At 41.7% G+C, this 15,240-nt stretch overlaps 1 protein-coding gene across 1 annotated transcript; it reads left to right on the plus strand.

Moving 5' to 3' along the window:
- Positions 1–3: 3 nt before the first annotated feature.
- BRIX1 (biogenesis of ribosomes BRX1) lies at positions 4–9,858 on the plus strand. The gene is made up of 10 exons (XM_074952443.1): positions 4–190; positions 1,984–2,095; positions 3,247–3,290; positions 5,168–5,238; positions 5,918–5,967; positions 6,066–6,139; positions 6,246–6,296; positions 6,586–6,687; positions 7,217–7,345; positions 9,368–9,858. The coding sequence occupies exons 1-10, from the start codon at positions 41–43 to the stop codon at positions 9,629–9,631; spliced, it is 1,047 nt and encodes a 348-aa protein (XP_074808544.1). The 5' UTR covers positions 4–40; the 3' UTR covers positions 9,632–9,858.
- The last annotated feature ends 5,382 nt before the right edge of the window (positions 9,859–15,240 follow it).

Consider the following 15,240-nt stretch of genomic DNA (forward strand, 5'->3'; position numbering starts at 1 on the left):
GGGAGCTCAGCTTCCGGTGTGAGGGTCACGTGCAAGCGAGATGGCGGCGGCCAAGAGGAAGCGTGGAGGTGCTGCGACCCGGCCGAGGAAACGAGCTAGAGGGGCTCCGAATGGGACCGGGCCGCCGGCCAAGCCAAGCCCGCAGGGAGCGGAGAGGGAGGAGCACAGCATCCCGGCTCCTATCTCTAAGGTAAAAACAGCGGCTGATCCGGCTCCTGCCCGAGGCCTGTATCCGTCATCCCTCCCCCCCCCCCCCGGGGTATGTGGCTGGCCCGGACTGTCTCCGCCGGTCCCTGTACGGCGCGGAGGGTAAGAGGCCGGGGTGGCCTAGGCTGAATCCTCCCTGTTGGGGCAGGAGCTCTGGGCTGGTCCCTCTTATTCGCTATCCCCGCTGCGGGAGTGCCCGCACTGTTGGGGTGAGGCGGAGGAAGGCTGTCTCTCCTCAGGGGAAACTCCCCACGGGCCGGAGATTACCCTTCTCTAGCCTCAGACTATTTAGAGACTTTGTCTCTTATTAGAGAAGCAGCTCTCTTCCTTCTGAGTCCTCGGTATTCTTGCAGGGCTTGGCGTGGAAGGGAGCAGATCGTTGGTTGCAGCCCCTCCACAGAGACATGTACTGCCTCGTTCTGTGTGGTCACCCGAACTCTTCATATGGGTGTGCAAAGCAAGGTTATGATGCACTGTCATGATCTGCACAGATATCTTGAATACCCGAGTTACTAATACCATGGAGATGCCACATCCAAGCACATGAAGGACCGCCCTGGATCATATAATGCAATTGCAATATAGCAATACTAACATTCTAAAATATCATCAGAATTAAAACAAATCATAAAGTGTTGTACAAGTTTGATAGCTAGTTTTAGTGACTATTTTATTTAGGGAGCATCCCAAATGACACGGTTCAGAAGTTGTACATTTGACAGCTTTTCAGTTTTTTTAAATAACTTGCATGTTGAAATTGGAAATCCTATAGTCCATAGAAGCTACCTGGGCCTTCTGTGCTGAATTAACAGAGGATTTGTTTGCAGCAGACCCTTTTATCCTGTGTTCCTTTACAACTCCCTGGCTCTCAGTTCACTTAGTAGAGAAAGCAACAGATCGGCCTTTTCTTGTGACGAGATGACCTACTGTGCTTCTAGTATTATTGGCTTTCTGCACAGCTCAGATTGCTGCAGAGCCATTTGTCAATGTCCAGGGGAGGGAGGAGTTTAATCAAAGCCTCAGTATTCCGTTGCTAACTCAAAGGGAGGATTAGGATGACTTCCCTGGGGATATTGCCATTTCCTCCCTTTCAGAGACAACTATTCCTAGAGCTCATAAAAATATTTTAGAAGCAACAGCTGTTGTCTCTGGAATGGACTGAATGGCTGGGATTTTCAAAGTACTTTCTTGAGTGAATCGCACAGCACTCCTCTCTAAGTTCTTAACTCTTCCTTCACCTTAAAACTACACAAGATACACGCTTTTGTATTATCACTATATGCAGTTTAACTTTTATGCACTTAATGTCATTTTGCTATATTAAGTTGCGTATTCTGTCAGTCTAGGTTCCTGTATTATCCCTGACCCTCATGGTTATTGTTTAAATGGGAAAACAAATAGATTTCATGGCCTCTTACCCCTCCTGTCTGCAAGCAGGTGCACCCTGATACATGAAGTTTATCACAGCCTAAGAGGGGAAATTTTATGTGAGCAGCCTCAAATATCGATAGTTTATCACTGAAAACATTGAGTTGATTAGGGTCCTTTGTGTAGGAATTAAGTACTCAAGTGTGGAAGATCAGAGTTATCCACATAAGCACATATAATCTCTGCAGCCTATTGAAAAGGCAGCACTTTGTTTTAATTGGAAACTTCTGCACAAATGCAGATTTTAAAAAATTTGAAATATCTTAATTGATTAAATATTAACTTTGATTTTAAAAAGTTTAAGATTAGAAACATTTTTTTTTCACCTTAACTTTGTGTTTCTTTTAGGGTAAATGGAAAAACAAAGAGCGGGTGCTTATTTTCTCTTCTAGAGGAATAAACTTCAGAACGAGACATCTAATGCAAGACTTGCGAACGTTGATGCCCCACTCTAAAGCAGGTAGGGTCTAGGTTAGAGGTGGGCAGACTACGGCCCGTCCTGGCCTGGGAGGCTTGCCCTCAGCCCCTCCCCCGCTGTTCCCCCTCTCCCCCGCAGCTACGCTGCTGCACAGGCAGCGCGCGCAGTAGTGTGGGGGTTGGGTAGAGGATCCCGGGGGGAAGTCAGGGAACAGGGGGTGGTTGGATGGGGCGGAGGTTCTGGGGCGGTCAGGGGTTGGGGAACAGTGGGAATTGTGTAGGGCATGGGAGTCCCAGGGGGCCTGTCAGGGGCGGGGGTGTGGATAGGTTGGGGCAGTCAGGGAACAGGGGGGGTTGGATGGGGGTGGGATACCCAGGGAGGGGAGGTTTGGGGCAGGGGCTCCCGGGAGGGGGCAGTCAGGGGACAAGGAGAAGGGGGGGGGTTGGATGGGCCGGGGTTGTGAGGGGGACAGTCAGGAGGCAGGAAGTGATAGGGGGTGGGGGCCAGGGCCAGGCTGTTTTGGGGGAACAGGCTTCCCTACCCGGCCCTCCATACAGTTTCTCACCCGATGTGGCCCTTGAGCCAAAAAGTTTGCCCACCCCTGGTCTTAGGTACTGCTTGTGTCTAACTTGGTCGGTGGTTTTGGATATTCTAGTTTATTACACCACTTGCCTCCAACAGCCTGCTTTTTGAAGGTGGTGCATAATTCTTAATTTATATGGCTCACTGTCATTGACATTATTTACCCCAATTGCTGCACAGAATAACTGTTGGATTCTAAATAAGATTGTTAGGAAACTAGGTCTCCATTCTGCAAACACTCAAATTCGTGCTTTGCTTTATGTTTCACTATTCCTGTGACTTCAGAAAAACTACTTGCATGCATAATGCAACATGTTTCAGTGTTTGCTGGATTGTGGCCTTAAGCTAGTATGTGCAAAAACTGTTGTTAACAGAAACCCAATTAATGAGTAAGAGGTGAAATAATATCAACAGTGAAAATGAGTTATATGCAAACTGCTGAGAAACACAAACATTGAGAAAATGCTTAGTCTTTCTGTCGTAAAAGTAGGTGAAATTTTTAGAAAAGTGGGAGCTTTTTTGTTTTTGTTTTTTTTTAAACGGCTCATGTCCCTTGTAATATACAAAAGCATACAAGACTGCTCAGTGGTACTTTTTTTCTTTGTTTACAGACACTAAAATGGACCGTAAAGATAAGCTGTTTGTAATTAATGAGGTAATGCCATGACTAAACTAATATTTATATTTTGGCTTTTTGGAAATTGTGTGAGACAGAGAAGAGGGCCAGATAAGTGATGTTGAAATAAAAGAGAATTTTGGTTTACTTCATGCAGCACAAAGAGTCTAAGTCCTGCTGTTTGAGTTACTTGCTAAACCACAGGAAGTAATTAGAGTAATTCTTCTGGGTAGAAAATAGGTTCATTCACTTCCCTGTATTTAATTCTGACTCTTTGAAATGAAGACTAGTAAGTAAAATATTGATATAATCATGCATTAGTCCTCACTTTTGTTAGACATGATCTGACAGACACAAGAACCTGGTCCTGAAAGCACTCTCTATGCAGAACTCCTATTGAAATCAATAAAAGTTCTGTGCACAAAAGGCTTACAGGATAGAGTCCTATGTATTTGTATCTTGGGTCTAAATATACCATGGCTGCAAAGACTTTGAATAAAAAACATTACAGGACGAAAACAAACAAGAAAAGGGCTGATGGAAGGAGGACAAGGTTACAAAGATTAAAAACCGTTGTGGTTGGTTTTTTGTCAAGAACATATGTAATTTCAATCTTAAAATATTTAATCGGTGGTAGGGATGTGCTTTTTTGTGCAAGGCTGAAGGAGGCAATAAGGAGTACAGGTACATGTGGTATAGCTAGTGAATTGAACTAAGTGGCAATATGGGTGGATCCATTAGTGGAGATGAACCAAAGAGGAATCAAAGCAGTTTAGACTTCCACGAGAAAAGATGAGCTGATGATGGAGAGTGAAGACAATAGAGACTGCAAGTGTCTGTGGCTTTTGTGATGGAGTAAAGACTTTGGGAGCTAGTGCCTTTGAATCATTACCCCTATGAAAGAACTGCTATTGCTTCTTTTGTGCTTTAGTCCCCTGGTACCCTTTCTAGTTGAGGGAAGGGAGAAGAAGGGTAGGCTGGCAAGCCTATTCTGGCCTTATCTCCTCCCCCCATGGTGGCATGCTGCTGGTGGAATGTATTAAATAACTTCATGGATTAAAATGATTGCTGTTCATGAACTTTTTTTTTTTTTAAAATGAGGCCTCTTATTTTGAAATAGGAAATTTTCTATTGATAAAGAGAAACTTAATTTCAAGAACCAGAACCTATATAGAATAGAAGCATTTTTTTTCATAGATATTTAGGTCAGAAGGGACCATTATGATCATCTAGTCTGACTTCCTGCACAACGCAGGCCACAGAATTTCACCCACCCACTCCTGCAAAAAACCTCACACCTATATCTGTGCTACTGAAGTCCTCAAATCGTAGTTTAAAGACTTCAAGGAGCAGAGAATCCTCCAGCAAGTGACCCATGCCCCATGCTACAGAGGAAGGCAAAAAACCTCCAGGGCCTTTTCCAATCTGCCCAAGAGGAAAACTCCTTCCCGACCCCAAATATGACGATCAGCTAAACCCTGGGCATATGAGCATATGGGGATTTTGTTCCATCACTCTGCAATCTACCAATATAAAGTGCTTTACAAAAGAGGGTGTTCCCCCATTTTATGTTGGGAAACCTGAGGCACAAATAGGTCAAAAGATCTGCCTGAAGAAAGCCACATGGTGGGCCAGTGGCAGAGCTGAGACTAGACCCTAGGTGCCCTGACAGTCTAATGCCCCATCCACTGGAGTGTTTGTAGTCTTCTGGGAATAAAAATAATTTAAAAGCCTTTCAAGGTGGCTATTACTTAAAACTGACTTTTCTGCAGGCACCAGGTGTTAACTACTAATGCAAGACGTTTGCATATTTTCATATTAGGACAGAAATACTTGAGACAGATTTGGAAGGTTTGTGAAAAGATCCATAGAGCTTTGTTAATAGCTAATTTGCCATATGCCTTCTTTTTATATAGATTTGTGAAATAAAAAACTGCAATAAGTGCATATTTTTTGAAGCCAAAAAGAAACAGGATCTCTACATGTGGTGAGAAAATACATTATGCTTTATTAAATCTCTCTCTATAATCATAGTTGCTTGTATTCCAACTAGAACTCTATTTAAAACATCCTACAGTTTGAAGATTTACACCTTTAGTGATCCATACATTTCAGGAGTGACATTTTTTAAAAGTACAGTTAAACTTGCTGTTATGGTAGCATGCACTTGCTTTCCCTCTGTTGGCTGTTTCTTGCCAGAAGAGAAATGTTACACTATTCCTTGTGGAGTTTGTGTACTGATTTTTTTATTTATTTTTTTTTTTAAATACATTTATATTTGAGTATACCTGAGCTGCCACAGAATTTCCAGTCTTCCCTACAGGATTGCTGCAGAAATTTAAGCCAAACTTCCCATAGAATACTTCAGGTCTTGGCAGTAGTGGCAAGAGTAAATGAGACTGGCTTTATTTACAAAAATACTATTTAAAAATTTTAAAATCAGCAAAATAAGTGTAAATTAAACACTATTTTCTATGAAGCCTCATCATTTGAGGTCTATTGATTATACCTTAAGCCATTTTTTATTAAAATATCTAAAATGAATTACCATTTATACACAACAAAAGCCAGTTTTAAAACTACTACAGTAAAAAGTCTGGTTGAAATTTACTATAGAATTCTAAAGTATTTTTCTTGCCATTACTAATGGATGTCTTTTGTTTCAGGCTTTCAAATTCACCTCAAGGACCATCAGCCAAATTTTTAGTACAGAATAGTAAGTTGAGCTCTCGGATTAAGTCAGTTCTTCTGCTTGTATTTATTTTTTCTTAGAAAAAATGTTTAAAAAACTAAAACTGTTCAAAATCATTGTAGTTCATACCCTAGCAGAGCTGAAGATGACTGGAAACTGCCTGAGAGGCTCACGGCCTCTTCTGTCCTTTGATACGGCAAGTACAGGATTTCAGATTGCTTGATCTGCAGTATCTGATTTTCTTTTTCTCTGTATTGCTGTTGCCTTGTGTGTGTTCATAAAATTGTATTTTTCTCTTCTAGGTGTTTGATCAAGAGCCACACTATGCTCTGTTAAAAGAGTTGTTTATTCAGGTCAGTATGTGCCAACTTGGTTTTGGGATTTCTTGCATCTTACAATCTTTGTGCTAATATTTCAGGCTTAAAACATATTGCAAGTTGCTTGTGTGTGTCTTGGTACTTACACACTAAGCCTGCAAAGACTTACGCATGTGCTTGAAGTCAATGGAACGACTCACATACATAAGTCTCTGCAGGATCAGGATGTTAAATAGTAAAACAAGATGAATGCAAAGGTAATTAAACTTTGTATTTTGGACTCTTGATCATTTTAGATGAGATTTGTTTTTGTCTTTTGTTACAGATTTTTAGTACACCACAGTATCACCCCAAAAGCCAGCCTTTTGTAGATCATGTATTCACGTTCTCCATCACAGACAACAGAATCTGGTTTCGAAACTATCAGGTTGGTTGTTTCCACTGACTTTTTAAAGATTGCACTAAATGTATGGTATGATATATATGAAATACAGTAAATTGAAAAAAGAAAAGGAGTACTTGTGGCACCTTAGAGACTAACAAATTTATCTGAGCAGAAGCTTTCGTGAGCTACAGCTCACTTCATTGAATGCATTCAGTAGCTCACGAAAGCTTCTACTCAGATAAATTTGTTAGTCTTTAAGGTGCCACAAGTACTCCTTTTCTTTTTGCGAATACAGACTAACAAGGCTCCTACTCTGAAACCAGTAAATTGAAAGGAAACCTTTAACTATTACCAGGATATGCTGACATCAACCCCACTTATACAAAAAGGTGATTTCAAAATGTTTTATAGTGGACTTAAAACTACCATTTCACATGCTTAACATAAATTAGTTGCATTAGATTTTGTGCTTGGACACCTGTGAATTCATCTGTGTAAAATGTTTAAAGAATATATATGTATAACTCCAGCACAGGAATCTCAAATGAAGGTGTTTGCTATTTTATTACAGATCATTGAAGAAGATGCAGCTCTTGTAGAAATTGGACCTCGTTTTGTTTTAAATCTCATAAAGATTTTCCAGGGCAGCTTTGGAGGACCAACTCTATATGAGAATCCACATTACCAGTCCCCAAACATGGTAATAGTCTTGTCTTTGGTTTTGCTTGCATTTAACAAATTCCTAAGGCCTTGGTTGCACAAGCTGTTCTGTATGAGTGTACCCCTGCTCCTAAGAGATCAGCTTGCAGGATCAGGGGCCTCAATGTGGCAACACAGTATGGAGAGGAGGTGAGCAGCCGTCAGTGGTGAAAGAACAGGTTAAGGACTATTTAGAAAAGCTGGACATGCACAAGTCCATGGGTCCGGATCTAATGCATCCGAGCGTGCTGGGGGAATTGGCTGATGTGATTACAGAGCCACTGGCCATTATCTTTGAAAACTCATGGAGATTGGAGGAGATCCCGGAGGATTGGAAAAAGGCAAATATAGTGCCCATCTTTAAAAAAGGGAAGAAGGAGAACACAGGGAACTACAGACCAGTCAGCCTCACCTCATTCCCTGGAAAAATCATTGAGAAGGTCCTCAAGGAAACCATTTTGAAGCACTTGGAAGAGAGAGAGGTGATCAGGAACAGTCAACATGGATTCACCAAGGGCAAGTCATGCCTGACCAACCTGATTGCCTTCTACGATGAGATAACTGGCTCTGTGGATGTGACCTATATCTTGACTTTAGCAAAGTTTTTGATAGTCTCCCACAGTATTCTTGCCAGCAAGTTAAAAAAAAAGTATGGATTGGATGAATGGACTATAAGGTGGATTGAAAGCTGGCTAAATTGTCGGGCTCAACGGATAGTGATCAACGGCTCGATATCTAGTTGGCAGCTAGTATCCAGCGGAGTGCCACAAGGGTTGGTCCTGGGGCCAGTTTTGTTCAACATCTTTATTAGTGATCTGGATGATGGGATAGACTGCACCCTCAGCAAGTTTGCAGATGACACTAAAGTGGTTGGGAGAGGTAGATATGCTGAAGGGTTGGGATAGGGTCCAGATTGACCTAGACAAATTGAAGGATTGGGCCAAAAGAAATTTGAGGTTCAACAAGGACAAGTTCAGAGTCCTGCACTTAGGACGGAAGAATCCCATGCACTGTTACAGACTAGGGACTGAGCGGCTAAGCAGCAGTTCTGCAGAAAAGGACCTGAGGATTACAGTAGATGAGTAGCTGGATATGAGTCAGCAGTGTGCTCTTGTTGCCAAGAAGGCTAATGGCATAGTGGGCTGCATTAGCAGGAGCATTGCCAGCAGATCAAGGGACATGATCTTTCCCCTCTATTTGGCATTGGTGAGGCCTTATCTGGATTTTGCATCCAGTTTTGGGACCCCCACTACAGAAAGGATGTGGACAAATTGGAGAGTCCAGCGGAGGGCAATGAAAATGATCAGGGGGCTGGGGCACATGACTTACGAGGAGAGGCTGAGGGAACTGGGCTTGTTTAGTCTGCAGAAGAGAAGAGTGAGGGGGGATTTGATAGCAGCCTTCAACTACCTGAAGGGGGGTTCCAAAGAGGATGGAGCTTGGCTGTTTTCAGTGGTGGCAGATGACAGAACAAGGAGCAATGGTCTCAAGTTGCAGTGGGGGCGGTCTAGGTTGGATATTAGTAAACACTGTTTCACTAGAAGGGTGATGAAGCACTGGAATGGGTTACCGGGGGGGGGGGGGGGGGCATGGAATCTCCATCTTTAAAGGTTTTTAAGGCCAGACTTGACAAACCCCTGGCTGGAATGATTTCGTTGGTGTTGGTCCTGCTCTGAGCAGGGGGTTGGACTAGATGACCTCCTTTGGTCTCTTCCAACCCTAATCTTCTATGATTCTATGAACACACTTAATAGGTTATAATTTTAGGATAAAATAACCACTGGCCATGTGAACTGAGCAGATTTATGAAACTAATAATGCTGAGTTGTTTAATCTCTCAATGAGAAGATGGCAATATGCTGAGGAATATGCCAGTTGAAGGGTGATCTTTTGAAGATTTTCTGTCTCCACTTGTATTGTAGAATGTGAACTTGTATGTGAACTTTTTGCAATATCACCTTGTTAGATGAGTCTTTCTGCCTTTCAGTGCAACTGCATTAACTTACTTTTCTTGTTTTGTTAGCATCGGCGGATGACAAGATTGGCTGTAGCTGCTAAATTCAGAGAAAAACAGCAAGTGAAGGACCTGCAGAAACTTAGGAAAAAAGAAGAAAAAACAATTATTCCAGAAGATCCTACTGAAACTGTCTTTGAAACTCCAGCAGAGGAAAAACCATTGGAAATAGAGTTGGTGAAACCACAGCTAAAAGTCAATTTGAAAAAGAAAAAGAAATTATTTCAACGACAAAGGAAGAGGCAAAAAAAACTTTCCGGGGTGGGAGTGTAAAATGGAAAAAATTTAAGCAAACTTCAAAAAGTCATCTGTTAGTCTTGCATACTTACGTTTTTAGCTATATTTCAGAGCTATCTTGCATAGGCTCTTATCTCATTTTTTAAAGTCAGCAGCTGCTTGCCACCAACTTTGAGTAAATGAAAAATCAGATATGGATTTCTTCTGCTCTAGGACTCATCTTATCTCAGACTGTGTGTTTTTTAAATAAAATGTGTTGGTATTTTTGTTGTTCGTTTGTTTTCCAAATAATAGATACATTAATGCCTTACAAGGCTCTTAAAGAAATATGGAGATTTCAGGGGGGGAAGGGGTTGCGGGGCAGCAACAAAAGGGGAATAAGAAAGTCTGACCAAAAATTTCTTACAATTTAATTTGTTTTTTGCAGGGAAGCACTACCTAAAGGAATTTGGGTGCTTACCCACTAGCCATAGTTCAGAAGTTTAGCTCCCCAGTCCCGTCCATCAGTAGTCAAGATCTTATCTATATTACATTTCTGACATACAAGTAAACTTTCTCTTTAAAAGATGCAACATGCCTACGGTATTGGTTCACTTTTTCTTGGCCAGTTACCCACCCTATCCCACGGTTGTTGAAGAAGAAAAAGGATTATGTGATTTTTTTTGGATCACAGGGTGATTTTTTTTTTTTCATAGAAAAGGGGGCAAAACATGTTTACTTGGTGTTCTGTCCTTGTGTTGCTGCTACTCAAAGATACAATGGAACATTGTCCTTTGTGAATGCTGGTGCTCCTTGATATTTCACCCTTCTCTGGTTTAATTTCTAGTGTGGCAGGTGCTGTACAAACACAGAACAAAAAGACTGTTTCTACCCCCAAAGAACTAACACTCTGAAGAAACTATTTTCCTAGCTTGGGCCTTATTTTTTTAATAGCTCAATTATCTATTAACACTTCTGCACAGAATCAATTTCTAATGTTTTATTTAGAAACAATGACATTTCTATTAACTTTTTTAAAGTTATTACTAGCAAGAGCACAGTCAGGCCTCCAGGTAGTTAACAGTGTATGCAATGCATGCACCAGAAATCAGTGCTGGTAAATGAGATTCTGTAACAAAAAAATGAGCTCTTCCTGTTAAGTAAATGTTTACCCAAAATGAAATGGGGAGGAGGAGGAGTGCACCTTATAAACCCTATAATCTATAAATAGATTGTAAGCCCTTGGTGGCAAGGACTGCCCTTTTGTTCTGTGATTGCACAGCTCCTAGCATAATTAATAAATCACACACTTGTAAAATTCTTTCAGCACCTGTGAGAATTTTTTTCATCTAGTAGGAGCAGTGTTATAGACTTTTAATAGATACACATCAGGTACAGCTAGGTACCTGTATTGACTCTGCATAAAGCTTTTCATTAGGGATAATGGTTGTGAAGGAAATGGGAAAAACTACCCCTAGCACTGGCAGGAAACGGGACCAAACAAGGGAATATGGAAGAGTAAAAGGTTAAATAGTGGAATGAGGAGCTGTATAGTGGCAAGACTTAGTTTTTCTATGTTTGTGTAGCTTTCTTATGTAAAAGGGAGGCTGCTTACTCATCACCCCCTTGTGGCCAGGAGTTGCTTTGCAGGCACATGTCACCAGAGGCAGGCCCCTTAAGCACTCCACAGTCTCTTGTGTTTAACAGCACCTGCATCCAGAGTTGGTTTATTAAGATTCAAACATTCCTCAGAGTCTGTAGTAGCAAATGGCTCAAACATTAGAGTTCCCTAAATAAAGTCCATAATACAAAAGTTTATATTTAGCCCTGGTTCTTTGTTTTTCCTATCCAGGCCCTTCAGTATGTCATACTCAAGGACAATTAAATATTCTTTCATTAGTACAAATTTTTTGCAATTCCTCTTTTAAATTTTTCTGTACTGGACTTCTGAATTCCAGTTTACTCAAGGGTAGTTTTATGTCAGTTTCCATTTCTTACAAGTTTTTAGCTGCTTTGTCTGCCATTTCATTCCCTGTTATCTCAGTATGTGCTGGGATTCAAGCTAATTCTTTATGTATCTATCTGTACTAATTCTGTTATTAGAAATATAGTTTCATTGATTAAATCACTTGACATTAAATCACTGAGACACCCTTTTTTATCACCATAAGGCTTGAGATTGAATCTGAAAAATTACCACGGATGCTGGATGTACCTCCCAGATCTAAGTTAGTGGTAGCATAATGTCTACTAGTTTGGCTGCCATGACTGCTTCAAAATTGGATATTCTTTTAAATGTACTAATTCCAAATTTGTTTTTTGGACCCATCTGTATATATTTGACAAAATCAACTCTACTTTTCATCCATATACGGGTATACTTCATTTTTAATAGCTACTGTCTCTTTTTTACCCTTAAGCTTATAAAGTAAATCTAAATCCACATTTGGATATCAACTTTTCATCCATAACTAATTTTCCATGACTAAAAGTTTTAATGTCATTTAGCTTTTCCTTTCAACTTCTGCATCCACATTTTAACTTTTGAGGGAGAATGCAGTCTATATACCACTCTCCCCCAGGGAGCTCCTCCTGAGTGGCTGGAAGACAGGGGAGCCTTGCCCCACCCTACACTATAGGGCTCTTGATCCTTCACCCCAAAAGGAACAATGTCTTGGGTTTTCTCCCTATCCAACTGTCACATTCCAGGGTGCAGTCTAGTGAGGGGTTGTGTCACCATCTGCCCTGAAACCTCAGGTGCCTCACCGTGCTTTGCTACTGCAGCTCCCAACCTGGGTCACTCACAAACAACATGCAGGTCCCACCCTGCAACCTGCCAGCACACTCCAGTCACACTCTGGCTTCCATCAGCCTTGGTCACCACTTGCAGGGTGACCCCAACACACTCCCAGTCCAAAATTTTCCCTCCAAAATGGTGTTCTGCGCTGTCCAGTCCTTTCTTGGACAGTTCAGATATTTTAGGTCCATTTCCTCCATCCGGAACAATATCCAACAGTTTGCTACTTTAAATGGAGTTACCCAAAAAATTCAGTTTGAATACACCACCAGATTAGTTTTGATTAAAGAATAAAACAAGTTTATTTAACTACAAAGAAACAGAATTTAAGGGAGTATAAGTTTTATAAAGCAAAGTCAAAAACAGTTAAAAAAGAAATAAAGATAAAACTCTTTCAGGTGCTAAAACTTAACAAGCTAGACTTGGTTCAAGGTAAAATCCTTACCACATATTCCAAACAACAGGGCTGACTAAACTCCAGGTCAAGCTCCCTCCCAAAGTCATATGGCTGTTTATGGGGTTTTTTTGTTTGTCTTATTTGATGAAATGAGATAGGTGGGTAGGGAGAGAATACCTTGGGGTGTTTTTTGCCCTTCACTTTTATAGTCCAGTCACCTTTGAAATGCATTTTCCTGAGGATTATTGCTAGATAAAGTTAATTCCTACTGTGAGGTTGGAGTCTTGTGGTGAAAGAGGTTCCATGCTGTTTGCTAAAATGTTGATTGGTCTGTTTCTGCCCCCCTTTGCCAAATTATGGCCACTTGACAGGTGATTTTCCCATCAATTTTGATGATACCTGACTAGAGGCATCAGCCTTTCCTGTGCGTTTGAGAAACAGGTTTATACACTCCCCAGGCTTATCTGGTAGCCTCACGTCAGTCATAATTTCATCTTACATTCATAACTTTACATATGTTGCTATATAGATTCCACCATGATATTGTTGACCAGTGAGTTATTTGTTTTCAAATGATACCTCACAACGGATACTTTGTACGAAGATTATAATAGTGTATAGGGTGTGATTATCGGGTGCATTTGGTCACACCCACTCATTCCCTGGCAGCACTTCCTCTCTTCTGCTACCAGGCCATTTCCTGACCCTTTGTTCAATCCAGCTCCTGGGAACAGGGTCTTGTGGCCCCCTCCACTCTTAAAGGAATAATATGTCCCATAACATGGAGGTTGCTTGATACTAGGTAGTGACTGCTACTCCAGTGCAAATAAAGAATGAATTCAATCATAGGACTGGTTTCAGAGTAGCAGCTGTGTTAGTCTGTATTCGCAAAAAGAAAAGGAGTACTTGTGGCACCTTAGAGACTAACCAATTTATATGAGCATAAGCTTTCCTGAGCTACAGCTCACTTCATCTGAATGCACCCGATGAAGTGAGCTGTAGCTCACAAAAGCTGATGCTCAAATAAATTTGTTAGTCTCTAAGGTGCCACAAGTAATCATAGGTCTGTGGGTTGTACCGGATGGGCTTGTTCTATTAGTGGAATAATTGGAGGTTCTAAGCAACCAAAAACCAAGACATGACAAATCTTTGAGCTAATAGTATCTTTAGGTAAGTGAGTAAATTTGCAATCTGGTTGGCTGCTGCTAGCCAGTGATGTGTGGAGAGTATTATGAGGAGGATGCCTAGCTGTAATTAGACCTTGTCCATACTACAAAAGTGAGTTTTGTAATGATTGCTAAACTTGGTTATGGCTCAACTTTGTTACAAGAGAACTAAATTAACTGAGTCCTTGCAGATGCAGGTTAGCTCTAGCTATACAAACTAGGCCACATTCTGATTCAGCCTATTTGAGCTGCTGCAAAGTTCAATTTCAGTTGTTTACATAGTGTAGACAGGGTCACAGATGTCGGAATGGAGGATTATGCCTCTCTGGTCTGTCTCATGATCAGTGACTGCACTGATCAACAGTAACCAAAGACAGCTGCTCTCTTTAAAATCAGGTTATGCACACAGGATAGGCTGATTATATGTATACTTCTACCTTCCATAGAATCATGTCAGGATGACAAAACTGCAGATACTGTACAGAAGAATGACCTGCTGGAGACTGAGTGACTGCTGAGCTGGCTGCGTGGGTACCATGGACACAGCTGGATGTTAGATGTGCTGTGGGAACTTGTCTCCCAATACTGGATCAGCAGGTGTTCTTAAAACCTCATTATTACAGAAGTATATTTATTCTCTCTCCCATCTGGCAGACAAGTGAGCTAAGCCCTTCCTCTGCATTTAGTTTTCTGATACCATTCTTAAAAAAAGGACTACAGAGTGTGACTAGTGCAATATCTTTAACAGTGGCAGGCCAATACCAGCTACCCTTAAAGAAGGTGAAAATAAACCTGCAATAGGCAATTAGAGAACACCCAGTTTCTAGTACAAGTTAATTAGATGTGCGTGACAGGACAAACAGCCCCAAGCTGTAGGACATTCCATACCTTTTGGTTTTAACCTTTTACTAAAAATCCAGCCAGGAGACGGGTGGGGGTAAAAGGCACCTGTGTAAGACAAAGCCCCATATATCAGGAGTGCCCCTGTAAAATCAGGGCATCTGGTCACCCTCTGCCAGGGCCCAATCTCTATTAGCCAACTGCCAGGGAACTGTCTCCCCCTGACATGCCACCCTACCAAAAGGCTTCCACTTGCCAAGAACCTTCACCCGCCTAACATTCCATCCCCCCAACGGCCTCTCACCCACTACGTAACATTCCATCCCGGCCCGCCCCGATAAAAGGTCTCCCGTGGCCCCGCCCCCTGCCCCTCTGGCCCCGCCCCCTGGACAGCTCCCTCCTGGCCACGCCCCCCCGGGTGGTGGCCTAGTCTCTTTATGGCCTGTGCGCTCCTTCCGGCCCCGCC

This window comes from Natator depressus, chromosome 5, assembly GCF_965152275.1.
Source record: "Natator depressus isolate rNatDep1 chromosome 5, rNatDep2.hap1, whole genome shotgun sequence".
In the NCBI taxonomy this organism is placed as follows: Eukaryota; Metazoa; Chordata; order Testudines; family Cheloniidae; genus Natator; species Natator depressus.